Source organism: Leptodactylus fuscus, chromosome 7 (genome assembly GCF_031893055.1).
Source record: "Leptodactylus fuscus isolate aLepFus1 chromosome 7, aLepFus1.hap2, whole genome shotgun sequence".
In the NCBI taxonomy this organism is placed as follows: Eukaryota; Metazoa; Chordata; class Amphibia; order Anura; family Leptodactylidae; genus Leptodactylus; species Leptodactylus fuscus.
Genome location: NC_134271.1, coordinates 50,483,296 through 50,503,097, shown reverse-complemented (window position 1 = coordinate 50,503,097; position 19,802 = coordinate 50,483,296). Strand labels below are relative to the sequence as shown.

The window sequence follows — 19,802 nt, the reverse complement described above, 5'->3', positions numbered from 1 at the left end:
CGACCCATACGTCCATTGCAATCGACCGGTAGATCGCGATCAACGTATTGGGCACCCCTGGTGTACGTCAATATGGCCCTTTCCTGGATCTCCTCATACCTCACCAACAGCACATTCAGCGTCTCCCACTCACACACTACCTCCTCACCTCGCCCTCTTTCTGTAGTTCTCCCCCAAGGCTCCGTGCTAGGACCCCTTCTGTTCTCCATCTACACCCTTGGCCTGGGCCAACTCATAGAATCTCATGGTTTTCAATACCATTGCTATGCTGACGACACTCAAATATATCTCTCTGGACCAGACATTACCTCTTTTTTGGCCAAAGTTCCGGAGTGTCTAGCCGCCGTAGCCTCCTTTCTCTCCTCCCGCTTTCTCAAACTCAACATGGAGAAAACAGAGTTCATCATCTTCGCCCCACCTCGTATGGCCCTTCTACCTGATCCATCTATCAAAGTTAATGAACCACACTTACCCCTGTCCCACAGGTCCACTGCCTTTGGATAATCATGGACTCTGACCTATCCTTCAGGTCGCATGTTCAAACCCTCAACACTTCCTGCCGCCTCCAACTCAAGAACATCCATCGAATCTGCTCCTTCCTCACCCTTAAAACTACAAAGAAGTCCTCATTATCTCCTGCTTAGACTACTGTAACACACATCTCCGTGTCCTCCCAGCCTTAAGAAAAGCTATTCTTCTCCTAGCTTTAGAAGTCTTCTCCGGGCCACCGTTCCATAGATATCCCGGTTTTCTTCAGTATGTAAATTCACACATGCACAGTCAGCTCTGCCCTCAGGCAGAGCCGACTGCGCATGCCTAAGGCCATTTTCTTGTGGTCGCTTACACAAGCGTACTGTGTAAGCGGCCACAAGAAAATGGCCGCAGGCATGCGCAGTCGGTTCTGCCCGATTGCAGAGCTGACTGTGCATGTGTGAATTTACATACTGAAGAAAAACTAAATTTCATACAGAAGAAAAACTGTGTGAATTTTAAATCCAGAAGAAGCTGATGGAAGAAGACATTGCGGGGAGGCGTGCCAGAAGAAGACAGAGGCCGGCGCTGGAGAGTTTTCTCGCAGCAATGGGGATGCCCCCAGTGCTGCACGAGAACTTATTTACATACCAAAGAAAACCGGGATATCTACAGAACGGCGGCCCGGAGAAGACATTTAAAGGTAGGAGAAGAATAGCCTTTCTTAAGGCTATTCCTACATGTTAGGGAGAAAAAATGCTATTCAAATGATTGAATCCCTTTAACTAAGCATATATTTAAAGGGGGAGGTGAGAGCAGGGAAGCTGATGATGATGTTGACGACTCATCAGCCTTCCCTGCTCTCACCTCCCCCTGTTTGCACACAGCACATAGTGCTCACTGAACTTCCAGAGTGCACCTTCTGGCTAATTAGCATAGCAATATATGCTTAGTTAAAAATGAGTTTTCCCATTGATAGAATCCCTTTAAACTGCGTTGCTCGATTAATACACCTCTCCCCCGTTCTTCATTGGCTGCTACAAAGCCATCCACAACCTGTCCCCTCCATATATCTCCGATCTAATCTCCCGCTACATGCACACACGAAACCTGCGATCCTCCAAAGACACCCTACTCTGTTCTGCTCTTATCCGCTCTTCAAACAACTGTCTCTAAGATTTCTCTCGTGCATCCTCATACTCTGGAACTCATTACCAAGACACATAAGACTGACCCCCACAATCACAGGCTTCAAGAAGGCCCTGAAGACTCACCTATTCAGGAAGGCCTACAACCTCCAATAACACTACTGTCACCAGACCTTCATCTTTACAGTCTCCCCCTCTAACCTTCTGTCTGTATCTCATAGACTGTAAGCCCTTGTGGGCAGGGCCCTCTGTCCCACAGTTGGCATTATATCTGTTTGTATATTTTGGAATTAATGGTGCTATATAAATAAACAGTAATAATAATGGTGGATCTTATAAATTCTCTTTACTATGTCACTTTTCCCGGGCATTTTAAAGCATACCTAAACTTATGTTTGCCCTGCCAGGATAAGTTGTTTGTGTACATGACTTATAACATTATATCTGACCATTATATGACTTTTTGGATTTTCCCCTGTGCAGGATCTCTCTTATTCCCGGTTGTCCCTGAGATGGGGGAAGGAGGTGGTGAAGACTAGTTGGTATGATGTCAGGATTCTGCTAACGCTCTCACTCACAAGCAGCATGGAGGACATCATACAGTAGTAGTGAACAGCATGGATGTGAATAAAGCACTTGTGGTGAGAATTCTTCTCTCTTGATCTCTCTCTCTCCCCCCACTCCCTCTCTGTTTCCCCCCACCTCCCCTCTCCTTCACCATAGATGCCTATGATAAGCAAGTAATCTGATACTTAAGTGAGCTAACAGTCCATCTTGGGCGACAAAGAAGGATTCATCATATTGAGAAAAGAGTTTAGGAGCAAGGGGAGAAGGAAAAGAGCCAGATAACTGGAGAAAAAAAATGTTTTTTTTTTCTGATAACAAATATTACAGCGTTCCTTATATTTGCTTCTATTAGTGACCATTTCATTGAAAACAGGATCATTTCATGGAAACAGGAAAGGGACACAGTTACCACAGGTAGACAGTATGTGCTTGCAAAGCTTCTATGTTTATGTATCAGAGTAAAATAAATACTGTATATCCTTATTATACAAGGCACACATACACAAGACCTGCTGTACACAGAATACAATTAAATATAATTATTATTAATAACGTAATATAAAATATACAATAGTTAGATACAGTTACAACAAGGATTCATTGCATGGTGTCAGTTTGTTTTATTCATAAATGGTATAACTGAAGCTGCCTGTTAGATTTCTCAGTGTACAATGTGAATGTACTCATAGAACTACAAACGTCGCCAGTGAATATACAGAGACAGACAAGAAAAGAAATTGAATTCTTGTTTTCCTACTGAATAAGATTACCATGGTTTCAGCACGATTATGCATATGTAATATTGAATAAAGGTCTTCAGTTATTCTGACATTTTGCATTTGTCCCCCCATCATCCATCTTGTGCCGTAATCCAAGAAAGCTGCATATCTTCATCAACATAAGATCAACAATTTCCTCCTCTTCTGATGCCTGTAAAAAGATGCTTTTCTTTACAACAACAAATATATTTAATGTGCCTTTCTCCCAATGAATCAAAGTGTGGTCCAGTTGTAAACAGAATGAAAACCTTTGTAATGTCCTGTGTGTGCAAAAGGTTTAGGGTCAGTGTACATAGAGTTTTTTGGTGCTGATTTTGACGATGAATCCGCCTCAAAATCAGCCTCCAAAAAGCCTCCCTCAGTATCATGGTAGAACGTGGACCAGCCTCCTCACAGGATTTGGCCAAGAACAAACAGCGCTCACCCACAGATATAGGAAATACTTCTTTATTAATACACAACGCGTTTCTGGCTTACAGCCCTTTTTCACGTTATAAACAAAACAAACAGCACATATAACACAATCAACTCATTAAAATGATATGTTATATGTAATATGTATATGTAATATGAAATTTTATATAATTTGAATGAGTTGGTTTTGTTATATGTGCTGTTGGTTTTGTTTAGAATTTTATACACTTGAAAAAGGCTGTAAGCCAGAAACGTGTTGTGTATTAATAATTGTTTCCTATATCTGTGGGTGAGCACTGTTCGTTTTTGGCCAAATCCTTTGAGGAGGCTGGTCCATGTTCTACCATTGTCTACACGTCCCTGTGGCGAGTACAGTAGCTGCCCCTGTTTCCCACCATTTGTGTACTACATGTATCTAGGGTGTTGTGCCATCTGCACAACCCCATCAGATAACGGGCCCTATTTACTTGCCGATCTTGGCAGGGGCTGGGATCGGTAAGTGACGCCACGGGCCCCACATACATCATTATTATACTCACGGGTCTTTTCAGACCCCGAGTATAATGATTGGAGGACCAGGTGAGGTAAGGAAACATAAAAAACCATGTTAATTACCTTTCAACGCTCCGGCAGGTTCGGGCCCACTTCTGGACGCTCCTTGACGTCACATGGCCGGGACACAGGTCCTGGTCATGTGACGTCCCGGACGTTATTGATGAAGGCCGACTCCACCGAGGACTGCAGGGGAGCGGGAGATAGGTAAGTAACATTGTTTTTTATGTTTGTATCCCTTCTCACTGATTATTATACTCTGGGGTCTGAAAAGACCCCAGAGTAATTGTTCATGGGTGTCCACAGTGAAGCATAATAGTGCAAGGGCCACTAGGGAAATAATACTATGTGCAGGGGCCACTATGGGGCATAATACTGTGTGCAGGGGTCACTATGGGGGATATTGTGTGCAGGGGCCACTATAGGGCATAATACTGTGTGCAGGGGCCACTATGGGGCATAATACTGTGTGCAGAGGCCACTATGGGGCATAATACTGTGTGAAGGGGCCACTATGGGGCATAATACTGTGTGCAGGGGCCACTATGGGGGATAATATTGCGTGCAGGGGCCACTATAGGGCATAATACTGTGTGCAGAGGCCACTATGGGGCATAATACTGTGTGCAGGGGCCACTATGGGGCATAATACTGTGGGCAGGGGCCACTATAGGGCATAATACTGTGTGCAGGGGCCACTATGGGGCATAATAGTGTGTACAGGGGCCACTATGGGGCATACTAGTGTGTACAGGGGCCACTAAGGGGAATAATAGAGAGCGCAGGAATGCGGGGGGGGGGGGGTCGGTCAGTGTCTTCGGCAGGCGTCGATCGGGGGATAGGGCCACGCTGTTCCTAGTTACGCCACTGGCTTGGTGCGACTCTCCTTTTTGCCCTCAGTATCATGTCCTCACCCCAGGTTTCCCCCACAACATTATGTCCCCACACCCCCCAAGTTGCGTCTATAGTGTCATGTCCCCCTCCCCCATTGCTCCCACAGTTTTATGTCACCCTCTCCCCCCAGGTTGCCCCCACAGTGTCATGTCCTCTACTGTATATATCTAAGAAAAAATACAAACATTATTACTCACCTTTCCCTGTTCCCCCGTTTACTCCTCTCTGGTCCCGGAGTCTTTAAGGAGTAACAGACGCAATGTAAATGACGTCACTACATCACGCCTTCTGCTCCCAGGACACCAGGAGCAAAGAAAACAGCAGTTGTGAGTTGGACAGCAAGTATAGGACTGTCTCGCTGTCCAAAAGGGCCCCGCTACTATAGGGCCCAATGGAAGTGCACTGTTGACACTATGATTAAAGCGGCCCTGGTTGGGGGTCCAACCAGACAATTGTTTTCAGTGGATCGCTGCCCCCTGCTTTCATTACATGTGAGGAGCGGCAATGCTCACATGCTTTTTTATAGTCTCTGTATAGATTTGTGTCGGTGTCCCACTGAAAACAAATACGACCATCTGCTTCTCCAAGATATACGACCTTTTCACATACAGTCCTATGAAAAAGTTTGGGCACCCCTATTAATCTTAATCATTTTTAGTTCTAAATATTTTGGTATTTGCAACAGCCATTTCAGTTTGATATATCTAATAACTGATGGACACAGTAATATTTCAGGATTGAAATGAGGTTTATTGTACTAACAGAAAATGCGCAATATGCATTAAACCAAAATTTGACCGGTGCAAAAGTATGGGCACCTCAACAGAAAAGTGACATTAATATTTAGTACATCCTCCTTTTGCAAAGATAACAGCCTCTAGTCGCTTCCTGTAGCTTTTAATCAGTTCCTGGATCCTGGATAAAGGTATTTTGGACAAACAATTCAAGTTCAGTTAAGTTAGATGGTCGCCGAGCATGGACAGCCCACTTCAAATCATCCCACAGATGTTCAATGATATTCAGGTCTGGGGACTGGGATGGCCATTCCAGAACATTGTAATTGTTCCTCTGCATGAATGCCTGAGGATTTGGAGCGGTGTTTTGGATCATTGTCTTGCTGAAATATCCATCCCCGGCGTAACTTCAACTTCGTCACTGATTCTTGAACATTATTCTCAAGAATCTGCTGATACTGAGTGGAATCCATGCGACCCTCAACTTTAACAAGATTCCCGATGCCGGCATTGGCCACACAGCCCCAAAGCATGATGGAACCTCCACCAAATTTTACAGTGGGTAGCATGTGTTTTTCTTGGAATGCTGTTTCTTTTTGGACGCCATGCATAACGCCTTTTTTTATAACCAAACAACTCAATTTTTGTTTCCAAAATGAAGCTGCCTTGTCCAAATGTGCTTTTTCATACCTCAGGCAACTCTATTTGTGGCGTACGTGCAGAAACGGCTTCTTTCTCATCACTCTCCCATACAGCTTCTATTTGTGCAAAGTGCGCTGTATAGTTGACCGATGCACAGTGACACCATCTGCAGCAAGATGATGCTGCAGCTCTTTGGAGGTGGTCTGTGGATTGTCCTTGACTGTTCTCACCATTCTTCTTCTCTGCCTTTCTGATATTTTTCTTGGCCTGCCACTTCTGGGCTTAACAAGAACTGTCCCTGTGGTCTTCCATTTCCTTACTATGTTCCTCACAGTGGAAACTGACAGGTTAAATCTCTGAGACAACTTTTTGTATCCTTCCCCTGAACAACTATGTTGAACAATCTTTGTTTTCAGATCATTTGAGAGTTGTTTTGAGTAGCCCATGATGCCACTCTTCAGAGGAGATTCAAATAGGAGATCAACTTGCAATTGGCCACCTTAAATACCTTTTCTTATGATTGGATACATCTGGCTATGAAGTTCAAAGCTCACTGAGGTTACAAAACCAATTTTGTGCTTCAGTAAGTCAGTAAAAAGTAGTTAGGGGAATTCAAATCAATAAAAGGATAAGGGTGCCCATACTTTTGCACCGGTCAAATTTTGGTTTAATGCATATTGCACATTTTCTGTTAGTACAATAAACCTCATTTCAATCCTGAAATATTACTGTGTCCATCAGTTATTAGATATATCAAACTGAAATGGCTGTTGCAAACACCAAAATATTTAGAACAAAAAATGATTAAGATTAATAGGGGTGCCCAAACTTTTTCATAGGACTGTATATTTATAGCAATATAAAAATAACAGATAAGTAAATGCAGTATAATACAAATATTTGTTGCGTTGAGTGAGTTATATATAGGCAATCTATAGATAATATATAACAGCAGAGACCATTATATCTGCTTGCATAAGTGATCACTCGCTGACCTTGAATGTCTATTTAAATACATAAGGTATTTATTAACTGTAGATATAACACTGGTGCAGGTGGCCAGAATATACTGTATGTAAAGCAGCCTCTGGCTCTTATATTCATACGTGTTAAAGGAACACTCTAAGCAAACTTTGTATACTAAGTTATGCCTAATGCAGGGCTGCTATCATGGCAGTTCTGCTAGTACTACTAATAGGGTCCCAGCTGAAATCTAAACTAAAGGGATAGATCATTTACCTGAATGCTGAGGCAATGCAAGTGAGACTACAAGGTGGGCGTATTCGGCTGGGAATCAGCGAGGACAGACAGGTTCCTGTGCAGTGTCCATCCAATATGGCAATTCATGCGCCTGTTTGTTCCAGTCACCAATTCCCTTATAGAGGTTTTGACTCGTCTGATTGAGCAACCTCACCTGGGCCCTTGGCAGTTGGTAAATGATGCCCATTTTGCCCATTAGTACTGTTTGGTTTTGTTTTTTTCCTTGGTTTGGTATCTGTTCATCGTGCCCTTGGCTCCTGCCGGTCTGAATGCATTCCTTGGCCCTTCTTATGACATTTCTCCAAGCTATTTTTTGCACACTTTTTTTTTAACTAATATGTAAAAAAGGGAGATGTCCAAAAAAAACAGAAGCCAAGGGATTAAAATAAGTGGGTATCATTTTCATAGTAAAAAAAAAGGATAGAAAATGGTGATGACTGTTCATGAAGCTATTCTTTGCTCTTTGGCTGTATGGGACCCTTTCCTGACGTTACAGACATGACCTATAGGGCCAATACATGACTTTGTTTGGTGTTCTTTGAATCTCTAGACGTACAGTATTATACTGCATCAGTTTTACCTCTACGGTTAGGTTTACACACAAAGGGCATCAACATTATGTGTAAATTCACCAAAACTTTTATTTCCCATTCCAGGTTTGATCTTCTGTGTGGAGTTGGAGTGAGTTGTACCACATACCTCTTAATAGATTAGTCACATGACACTGGGTTCACACCTGCGTTCAGGGTCTCTGTACTATGGTTTCCGTCTTCTGCATGGCAGAAGACGGAAACCATAGACCGGGTCCGGCCGTGCGCGGCGGTGAGCGTTTTAGGCTCTCCGCCGCGAAACCGGATTTTTTTCTCCGGACACAGAGTAGTGCATGTCCGACTCTGTGTCCGGATTATAAAACCCGGTTTCGCGGCGGAGAGCGCAAAACGCTCACTGCCGCGCACGGCCGGACAGCTTTCTCACCCATTCAAATGAATGGGTGAGAAAGTCTCCTGCAGGCTTCCGTCTCCTGCATCTGTTTTATGCAGGAAACGGAAACCTGCAATAAGGACCCTACAACGCAGATGTGAACGAGCCCTGACTAGACATTCATGTGTCAGAGACTTAAATCTATGGTTTTTACCATATGGGCAAATTACGTAATTTTAGGATAGCGCAGACTTATACACTATCCTAAATGTTTACATTTAATACATTTTATATTTATTATTTAAATTGTAATGTATTTTTTAACCTTTTATTTACTTTTTTTTAACTCTGTTTTAAAATCTTTTACTGTCCCACATCGGGACTTTAATACGGGATCTCTTGATCTCCTGTACAATGTACAATACTTCTGTATTGCAGTACATCGCACATAGATTCCCATGTGTTATAGGAAAAGGTAGCTAGAAGGCTAAGGTGTGAACCCAGCCTAACAAGGCAAAGGTGACTCCACGGGTTGAAAAGAGGGCTGAAACATTATGAGAAAGAATCACTGAATACTTTTATGTATTTATATTATATCCTATAGCACTGCAGTCTCATTCAGCTATGTCATCACTAACCTGGTGATGCTTTTGTTCTTCACTGAATGCCACCAAGATAACTGAAATGAAGAGATTTAATACCACGAAAGTCATGAAAATAATGCATGATCCAACCAGGAAAGAGCCCAAAATTGGATTATAATCCAGCACCTGAGTATGGAGAGACATAGGATAATGATTAAATTGATATAAAGCGGTTATTAGCAGTAGTCATTGTGATCCAAGCCCCTCATGTAGACAGTGGCCTGAAAAGTGTAGATCTGAGATGTAATCATTAAGGCTAAGGCCCCACAATGCGGAAACGCAGCTTTTTTTTTTTTGCAGATTTTGTTGCGGTTTTTTGAGCCAAAGCCAAGTATGGATACAAAAGGAATGGGAAAAATATAGGAAATGCTTATACTTCTCCCTTCTACTCTATCCACTCCTGGCTTTGGCTCAAAAAACCGCAGCAAAATCTTCAACAAAAAAAAGCTAAGTTTCCACCAAGTGGGGCCTTAGCCTAGTCCCTCCCACTCTCCCCATCTCCCTAGCTAAGCTATTCTGCCCACTACTAGAAGACTGGAAGAGGGAGAGGACCCATTCCCTGGACACAGGAAGGCTTGGTAAGTAGTGCAGGGGATAGGGGAGGGGGAAAAATGATGGTGATGTTCCGTTTCTGAAGTGGTAAAATGGAACGACACCGGATTATCAGAAAGTGTCCCTGGAGAGGTCACACGACCGCTCCAGGGATATGGGTAATTAGAGATTTTTTTTTAATTGATGTAAATTAGAAGTTAGGTGCGGGGAGGGAGTTTAGTTTAGGGGATAATTATCAGTATATCCTGGATAACCCCTGTAACTAAGCTACTAAACGGACAGAATGATGCTCTAGTACCAAAATCAGTGCAAGCGCTCATTGTGTCAAGTATGACCAAGTTCCTGCTGTACAGTTACCAAATCCAGCTTTCTTATAACCTGGTGTGGATACCCAACTAAATATCATTTCCTACTATGTCAGTTTTTTGTGGGATATCGACAGAACTGTCTATGACAGTGGCCTATTGTATCTTTTGTGCTCTAACTTGGCTGTGGCTATAATTTTACAAATAGGGTTTTATTGTGATTTTACATAACTCAATAATAGCAGTTCCTAAAGACAGGTTGCTTTAGTTGCCAGGAGCCGCAATGCACAATTTAAGTAATTCAGAAAATTCTCCCTTCTCTTTTTTTATTGCAGTGTCTTCCATTCAAGTCTTTCTACTACAATCAGCGTTGGGTGACAATACCTCCTCATAGTTGAAGATTCCCAGCTGAAGACTGACCATAGTCTTTGCAGAGTCAAACACAGACTTGTAGGAATTCAGCTTCCATCCAAATATCAAATTGCACTGCAACCATCAGAAACACAGATATAAAAGCATGTTCCTCAAAATGAATTTCTCTTCCAGTCACTATATATATATATATATATATATATTTGTAGCAATAACAGCAGTAATGGACAGCTGGTCGGATCTTACAATGTACCATTAAATATTCTGTTGAATGTACTGGGAGGCTGGAAAAAAAATTCAGAATGGGGTGGATTTGAAGAAAAAGTGCATTTGTGTGACATTCTTACGGGCTTAGTTTTTACAGCATTCACTATGCAGCCAAAATGACATGTCATCTGTAGTCCATGTTTCGGTACGATTCCAAGAATACCAAATTTATATGGTTTTATTTAAATTTTAACCCCTTAACAAAAATCCAAAACTTCGCCAATTTTTTTTTTTTTTTATAAAAGTCGCCATATTCTGATACCTGTAACTTTTTTATACTTCCATGTGCAGGGATGTATAGGGCATCTTTTTTTTGTGGTACCAGGTATACTTTCTAGTTATACCATATTGCTTTGATCACTTTTTATTAAAATTTTTATCAGAGGCAAAACAGTGAATAAACGGCAGTTTGGCACTTTTTATAGATTAATAGACCGGGCATTTTCGGACACAGGGCTACTAAATGTGTGGGTGTTTCACAGTATTTAAGCACTTTTATATGTGTTCTAGGGAAAGGGGGGGTGATTTGAACTTTTACTATTTTTAATTTTATATATATATATATATATATATATATATATATATATGTATATATTTTACTTTTTTATTTTTTTTATCGACCCATACGTCCTTCGCGATCGACCAGTAGATCGCGATCGATGTATTGGGCACCCCTGCTCTAGGGGTCTCGAACCCCAGGGGTCTGATCATTACTGCAATGCATTACAAAAAACCCACAGTTCTATTACAGGCTACATAGAATGCCTGCATCGCCGGTAAAAAGCTTTTACCAAGGCGCCATAGGTGTTAATGCCCTAAGCTTTAGGCTGAGGCCCCCACTTTGCAGACAAGCAGCTTCATTTGCTGCAGATTTTGTTGTGGTGGGGTTTTTTTTAGCCGAAACCAGTGGTGTCTGCAAAAGAAATAGGAAATATGTAGAAGTACCTATACTTTTACCATCTGCTTAAGCCACTCCTGACTTTGGCTCAAAAACGCATCAAAATCTGCAACCAAAAAACGCTGCGTTTCCGCAACGTGGGGTTTCGGCCTTAAAGTTTTTAAAATGTACTAAAACAAAGAAAACCATATAAATATATCCCTGTACTGTCCCAAAAAATATATTACCCATATCATTTATACTGCATATAGAATGACATACAAACCTCTAAGATTTTTCCCATTTTTCCCAATCTACCACACAATGTTTTTTTTACATTTTGCTAATGCATTGTATAGAAGTTGTGTACATTTGTATAAAAGTTGTAACCTTTGAAAGTTATGGAGGAATAACCCAAAACGAAAAAAAAAAAAAAAAAAAAAAAAAAAGGAAAATGTGGATGTCAGGACACAAGAACAGCATTGAAGCAGAAGATTACTGAAGTACTCACAGCAATGGAGTAGGCCAGAAACATTATAACAATAACAATAATAAATCCAGAGATGTCTCCCCAGGCTCTGCGGAGGGTTGCTGTGATCATGTTAAGTTTTGGGTTCAGTCTCAGGAGATGCCATAATTTAATGGTTGACAGAAGAACTAGGAAGGCAATAAGATAGCCCAAGGCAGCGTCTGCTGCTGCAGTTTCATTAAAACTTACAAACCTAAAAAAAATTGGGACAAAAGAAACAATTATTTTATTGTATGTCCGCTATACAGAAGGGTAGCATAAAAACAATGAAGGGACTTAGGGTGCATTCACACTGAGTAAACGCTAGCTTATTTTGTAGAGTAAAATTACACTTGTAAATTTTGCTATCCCATTGACTTCAATGACATTTTACAGGCGTATTTTTTACAGGCGTATTTTTTACAGGCGTATTTTTACACTTGTAAATAAATATCATTGAAGTCAATGGGATAGCAAAATTTACAAGTGTAATTTTACTCTACAAAATAAGCTAGCGTTTACTCAGTGTGAATGCACCCTAACAATGTAGAAGGAGAAGACTTTGAAACAGAGGAACACTCACAGCTTAAATGAGTGGAAAGAGAAGCAGATGAGTAGCAGACTGTCCATTACCTGCTTGCACCACTGAGCGCATATTGCCTTATTTCTTTACTGTACGACATACACTCACCGGCCACTTTATTAGGTACACCTGTCCAACTGCTCGTTAACACTTAATTTCTAATCAGCCAATCACATGGCGGCAACTCAGTGCATTTAGGCATGTAGACATGGTCAAGACAATCTCCTGCAGTTCAAACCGAGCATCAGTATGGGGAAGAAAGGTGATTTGAGTGCCTTTGAATGTGGCATGGTTGTTGGTGCCAGAAGGGCTGGTCTGAGTATTTCAGAAACTGCTGATCTACTGGGATTTTCACGCACAACCATCTCTAGGGTTTACAGAGAATGGTCCGAAAAAGAAAAAACATCCAGTGAGCGGCAGTTCTGTGGGCAGAAATGCGTTGTTGATGCCAGAGGTCAGAGGAGAATGGCCAGACTGGTTCGAGCTGATAGAAAGGCAACAGTGACTCAAATAGCCACCCGTTACAACCAAGGTAGCCAGAAGAGCATCTCTGAACGCACAGTACGTCGAACTTTGAGGCAGATGGGCTACAGCAGCAGAAGACCACACCGGGTGCCACTCCTTTCAGCTAAGAACAGGAAACTGAGGCTACAATTTGCACAAGCTCATCGAAATTGGACAATTGAAGATTGGAAAAACGTTGCCTGGTCTGATGAGTCTCGATTTCTGCTGCGACATTCGGATGGTAGGGTCAGAATTTGGCGTCAACAACATGAAAGCATGGATCCATCCTGCCTTGTATCAACGGCTCAGGCTGGTGGTGGTGGTGTCATGGTGTGGGGAATATTTTCTTGGCACTCTTTGGGCCCCTTGGTACCAATTGAGCATCGTTGCAATGCCAAAGCCTACCTGAGTATTGTTGCTGACCATGTCCATCCCTTTATGACCACAATGTACCCAACATCTGATGGCTACTTTCAGCAGGATAATGCGCCATGTCATAAAGCTGGAATCATCTCAGACTGGTTTCTTGAACATGACAATGAGTTCACTGTACTCCAATGGCCTCCACAGTCACCAGATCTCAATCCAATAGAGCATCGTTGGGATGTGGTGGAACGGGAGATTCGCATCATGGATGTGCAGCCGACAAATCTGCGGCAACTGTGTGATGCCATCATGTCAATATGGACCAAAATCTCTGAGGAATGCTTCCAGCACCTTGTTGAATCTATGCCACAAAGAATTGAGGCAGTTCTGAAGGCAAAAGGGGGTCCAACCCGTTACTAGCATGGTATACCTAATAAAGTGGCCGGTGAGTGTATTTCACCCATAGTTTTATTGGGTTGTTGTTTTGGCTTACAAAAAAAAATTCAATTTCATGCAATTTTGGAAAATGTTATTTTCAGGCAGCAGTTATAATTTTTTTTTAGTACTGGTAGTATTGAGTATTATATTTTTTAAGGCATATTTAGAAGTACAATAGAATAGAATTCTACTGTGGACTGAGTTACTCCAGCAGGTAACGGACTATTAAAAAGAAAAAAAACGCAGGGGTAGCAGCTGCTGCTGGGCCCCTGAAGTCCTGGGACCTGTGGCAGCCACTACTGCTGATATCCTGGTAGTTACGGCCCTGGACACCACACCCCTGTCTAGTGAATGTTAAAATTAATGAGGCTAACTAAATAAATAAGTTTTAAAGAAAATATTTACGTAAAAAATTAGAATTTTAATTAAAAAAAAAATCTTAATGGGGTTGTTCAGTGGGGAAATGTTTTTGATAAAGGGTTCAAATGAGTTTAAAAAAAAAAAAAACAACAACAACAATTATACTCACCACACCAATCTTTCAGTACTACCACCAGTCTCTATTTCCTAGGCACGCAGTATATATCACAGAAGGCACCGCTATGACCAGAGATTGGTGTGGGTACATAGTAAGGACAGTTTTGATTGTTTCATTGTTTTTAACCCATTTACCTATTTCCAAAGCCTTTGTCAGATAACCCCTGTAATGAATTGCAGACAGTCTACTGCAGCCCTTATGTGTAGTACTTGTAAGTGTTAAAAACATGTTATTGACTTTGTTATACATCGTCCTCTTTCTTAATTGCCTCCTTCACTAGTAAAAGTGGATTAAGCAACTTGTATCTGTCTTGCTGCAGAGCTGGTTCAAAGTTCATTCTCAGAACCTCAGGACTCTAATCCCAACAAATCTCGTGCTAACTAATCTGCTCTGTGTGATACAATAGGAGGCCTATGCAGTACATTCACTACAAAGTGATCCATGTTATCCATGTTAGGTGTGTTTATGACAGATGATCATGGCGATGATATTTACTCATCCTTGTGGTTCTGGTAGTAGTTAATATCTCTGTTCCCCAGAATGGTCCTTTTCACAAAGACAGATAAAGCACTCCAACTGATTAAAATTATTGCCAACTCCAGCAGGTTCCACTTGCTCCCAAAATATCCCCACTTTAACGTTTTCATGAGTTTTCCCTGTAAAAATTAAACTATATCAGACATATTCCTTTTTACTCCATTTTTTTGTTATTAAACGCACTTGAAAGAACAATGAAGCACTTCTGTCTACAGCTCCTATGCAGGCCTATGTGTCTCCATGGTAACAGACTACAATCAAACCCTATGTAGTCTGATTCTGCAGCCATACTATCTCTCCTCTCTTGCTTACTAACTTTCCAAATATAATTTATAATTATTATATTTTAAGTACTGTACACACAAAATAATATGATACTTTTCATGAAGACCATTTCTGATTTGGACCCATTGAGACAATAAATAAAGTTTGTTGTGAACACATATATATACATTGGATATTGATATGAAATATGTATAAGGCAAATACAATGAATACAGAACTGACTAAATAGATCTGAGGATATAAGTGGGAAGCTCAGCAGGTGCCTATGGTAGGAGTCCCTGCAGCCATCACTCTTCACTAAAGTATGTGAAGATTTTGTAACAACCCAGGGCTCAGTGGAAATGGTGCAGTTGGAAACAGCCCAAAATGGAAACTACACTTGTCATGGTGGATTTGGCAGCCCTAGCCCGGGCTGGGACTCTTCCTCGGCAGCTTCCTGTGCCCTGTCTCTAATATCCGGTCCTCCATCTTTGTATGGCTTCTGACTACAACTCTGTGGGGAGAACTTTTAGTTCTGAGTGTGGGGCAGTATCCTTGTCTGGTGAGCTCTGGATGCTGTGCCTGGACACTGATAATGAATGCTTGCTCCCGGCTGCTATGTTCCAGCTTTGGCTGATTTATGCTTCACCCTGGTGCAACGTTTTCTTACTGGATATTCGGGTGGAAATTCCAGCTTGATCTTGCTTAAAGGCACAAAGATTTATTCTGCTTGTGATGACAAATATGCAACAATTCAGGGCTCAGCAATTCTAATATAATGCAGCTGGAAACAGGCCAAATGGCAGATACAGTGGTCAAACTGGATTTTTGCACCAAATTCACTTACCCCTCATTCACATCCGCATGGGGACCCCCCCCCCCCCCCCCGAATTGAATACCAAACGCAATTGCAAGCGCTGTGCAGTAAAAGCACACGGATCCCAATATAATGCGGTCCATGTGCTTGCCGGGCGCTGCACGAATCATGCGGACAGGAAAGTAGATCGTGAACTAATTACTGTCCTGTCTGCATGAATCGTGCAGAGATCTGGCGGCAAGCACATGGACCCCATTATAGTCTATGGGGTCCGTGTGCTTTCACTGGCACACCACTTGCAGTTGCATTCAGTTCTGTTCGGGGGAGGGGGTCCTCATGCGGACTACTGGACGGAATACCAACAAAGATGTGAACGAGGCCTGACGGGCCCTGAGGCAGAACAGTGATGAGGGGATTGCACTTGGGTGATGGTGAAGAGTCCCCCTGGGCGCTCCCTACTATGTTTCTTTCCACACAATGGTGGCCTTGGTGCTGGGTGTGAATAAAGCAAAGGAGATTGGATGACAGTAAAAATAGATAATGCTCATGGCACAGTTTACTAGCAGAATTCTTCCAGTTAGAAAGCAGCATGGAGGCAACTTCACTCATAGCAGCAGGTTCTCCACATATAGCACTGATCTGACCTTTCCATTATGGTGATCTGGGATAAATCCTGGGATCTAGAGCTCTCTTTCCAACCTCTAATGGGAAAATGCAGGGCACGTTTCACCATGAACATCACTGGTAAAGCAGTGGAGACGTTCAATAAATCAGTTACAAAATACCTTTTCTATGACTAGAAGGTCTAGTGATATGGGACAGCCTGTCGAGCCCTAACTAACACTAACTAACCTGGAAAGCTAATAGCACTTTCATAAAAGCTAGTTTCCTAAACTTTAGTTAGTTATCAACTGACTAGAAAAGGCTCAAATTTACTGGCTAAGGATGGGATATTAATAAAGCCGTCCTTAGCCATGGCCCTTTTTTGGGTACACTGCAGATGTATACAGGTGGAAAGAAGCTGGTCTGTGGTATGACATTTAAAGGCCTACATGCTAATTCAATGCTATATTCATCTGTGTAGGGTATGAATGTTATATACTTGCAAATGGATTAAACATACCTGTACCACCATATAGTAAATCACAAAGAGGAAATATAGGACTTCAGCAGCCACAACAAAGATATGTAAGCCATCAGTGTATGGATACAAGCGGATACTCTGGAAATCAGCATGAGTCAGGAAAGTACCTTAAAGACAAGAAGGAGGAGGTGAAATACAGAAGCATATTTCTCTTGATGAATATTTTATTAATTCATCACTGCTCCTACCTAATGCATTTGTCTCAAACATCAGCCTGACAAGGCAGAAAAGGTTGACGTTGGCATTGTAAATGGTAAACTCCACAAACACTGCCCTGGTGTAAGTGTCTAACCAGACATTGTTAAAGAGATACTGCAAGATCCTGTAAGGTATATAATATCAAAATATTAATATCATGCACTGTAGCAATCTACAATAGTTGTAGTTCATGCATATTAGAGCCTTCACCACTTCACCAAAGAAGACAGATTTGCTTTGTTGGGTATAAATAGATTACATGTACTTACCCTGATGCACTTGTACGATCACCCCCTAGATCTACCATGTAGCCCCCTCCACGGTATGTAGTCAGACGGCCCCATGTAGGGTAACTTCTAATCTTGGACTGGCTCTTGTAACTCCATGCAGAGTTGGCTTCAGATGAATTGCTGAAAGCTGAGATATTCCACTGTTCACCATACTGCTCCATATCTTCTGCATCCAGAGAATAAGGTGCCCGACAGCCTTCAATTGTGCTTTGCAGAACATGAGCTACAGGACAAGAATCCTTCTTGACTCGAACTTGTCGGATTCTTGCACTACCAACAAGTTTCGAGTTGCCATCTGTTACAAAGCCTAATTGGTAAAAAAACAAATAGTAAAGGGGTCACCTCCTTTACAAAAGTAATGTCCATATACCTATTAGGGATATCTGTGCAAATACATGGTGCTATAGGTCAGGTCAGGCTATAAGCCAGAGTGGAACAAAGAACATCTTCAGCTTATGAGCACTCAACACTTCCAGGCATTTTATGGATAATCTTGGGAACTATGTGATGCATACTGTTTTATTATGGTGAAGCTTCAGGAAAATTGAACCAATGCTGCCAGGTTGTTATACAGACTATAAACTAACAGTTTTGGTTACAGCAGTGGGAAATCCTAAGATTAAAGTCAGAGACTCTACTTACAAAAAAGGATTTTCAGAAACGTACAATCCCTTTAATTATTGTCATATGGACCACAATAGATGTCATGGCCAAGGGAATACAATTGTAAATCTTACAACAAAAAATTACACTAACCTGGATACGTGCCATATAAATTATTGATCAGCGTGGTGTTTGCCCAGGTAAAGAAATCTTGGTAACTACAAACTTTCTCAAGTCCATCAGTAAAGCTATGTTCAATATGCTTATTAAGATAATATGAGTTTGGATCTCTCTGACCATATGCAACTAAAAGAAGCATCCATAGAAATCCCAAGTACACTGCAAGACAGACATCACAAAGATTTTATTATGATGATAATTAAATAATATAGAAAAAAATAAAATACATTTTTAGTGTCCTGTTGAGCAATAGTTCAGGAAATTTTCCTCAAATGAGTCCAGTGGTTGTGTCTGAATTTTGAACTGATAATACTGATAGTGATGCCTTTCTGTGAAAAGATGGTAATATGACTGGCCAATCAGGTAGCAACTTATAGGAGAAGAAGTGTCTAAATGAAGTATTCTAAAGATGCAGAGCCCCTTGAGGAATGGTCATGAGCAGTCATTCTTATTAAAATATATAGATACAATTTAAGATGACTACAGGGTTAGTTGTATAAAGACAATAACCCTTCCTTGGTGCAGAATACATTTTGAATATCATTCTAGATAAAGAAAAAGATCATTATGGTGACAGATACACTGTTTGGGGATTTTCACATGTTATTTAATGTCCATTGCTCTGATCCAATCAAGTGACCGCAGGTTCAAGCCCCGGGGGGGGAATAAAATAGTAAAAAAAAACAACAAAAAAAAAACTTTAAAAATATGAAAAATAAAAGTTCTAAATCACCTCCTGTCCCTAGAATATATATATAAAAGTAGAAAATCATATGTCATAAACCACCGGGTTTTTTTTCAATACAAGGTGATCTAAGCAATAGATATTCCCCAAAATGGTATAACTAAAAAGTACTTCTGGCCCCGCAAAAAAACCCACTCTATGCATCCCCGTACAGCTGCAGGGTCACCTGTCAATGTGGCCTTGCAGCTGTTGCAAAACTACAACTCCCATTATATTAAATATTTTACCATTTTTTGCTTCAAATTTTTTTTCCCCTATTTTCCTCCTCTAAAACCTAGGTGCGTCTTATAGTCCGAAAAATACGGTAAGCTGTTGCCTTGCCCCTGGTTCACACTAAGTGGTTTCCATGCTGGTTGTGCATTTCCTTTTGTTACTGCACCAGCCAATCTGTGGCCTCTATTTGTTTTAGTTCGAGATTCTGGGAGTTCAATTTTTGTCTCATCTGATGACAGCACTTTCTCCCAATAACTCTCAAAATCACCCAGATTGGTCATATGAGACAAAAATTGAGCTCTTTGGCACTAACCCAACTTGTCATGTTATGAGGAGGAGAAATACTGCCTATGACCCAAAGAACACCGTCCCCACTGTCGAGCATGGAGGTGGAAACATCATGTTTTTGGGAGTGTTTCTCTGCTAAAGGCACAGGACTACTTCACCGCATCAATGGGAAAATGGATGGAGCCAT

At 41.4% G+C, this 19,802-nt stretch overlaps 1 protein-coding gene across 1 annotated transcript in view; it reads right to left on the bottom strand.

Moving 5' to 3' along the window:
* Window positions 1-3,002: 3,002 nt before the first annotated feature.
* LOC142213314 (polycystin-1-like protein 2) overlaps window positions 3,003-19,802 on the bottom strand; it is a 64,072-nt gene continuing 47,272 nt past the window's right edge. The window contains exons 36-44 of the mRNA XM_075281631.1: window positions 18,343-18,528; window positions 17,566-17,893; window positions 17,287-17,420; window positions 17,078-17,205; window positions 14,832-14,992; window positions 11,911-12,121; window positions 10,268-10,369; window positions 9,021-9,152; window positions 3,003-3,116 (exon numbers count right to left, since the gene is read on the bottom strand). Coding sequence (XP_075137732.1) covers window positions 3,003-3,116; window positions 9,021-9,152; window positions 10,268-10,369; window positions 11,911-12,121; window positions 14,832-14,992; window positions 17,078-17,205; window positions 17,287-17,420; window positions 17,566-17,893; window positions 18,343-18,528 — 1,496 coding nt within the window. The remainder of the gene's footprint in view (window positions 3,117-9,020; window positions 9,153-10,267; window positions 10,370-11,910; window positions 12,122-14,831; window positions 14,993-17,077; window positions 17,206-17,286; window positions 17,421-17,565; window positions 17,894-18,342; window positions 18,529-19,802) is intronic.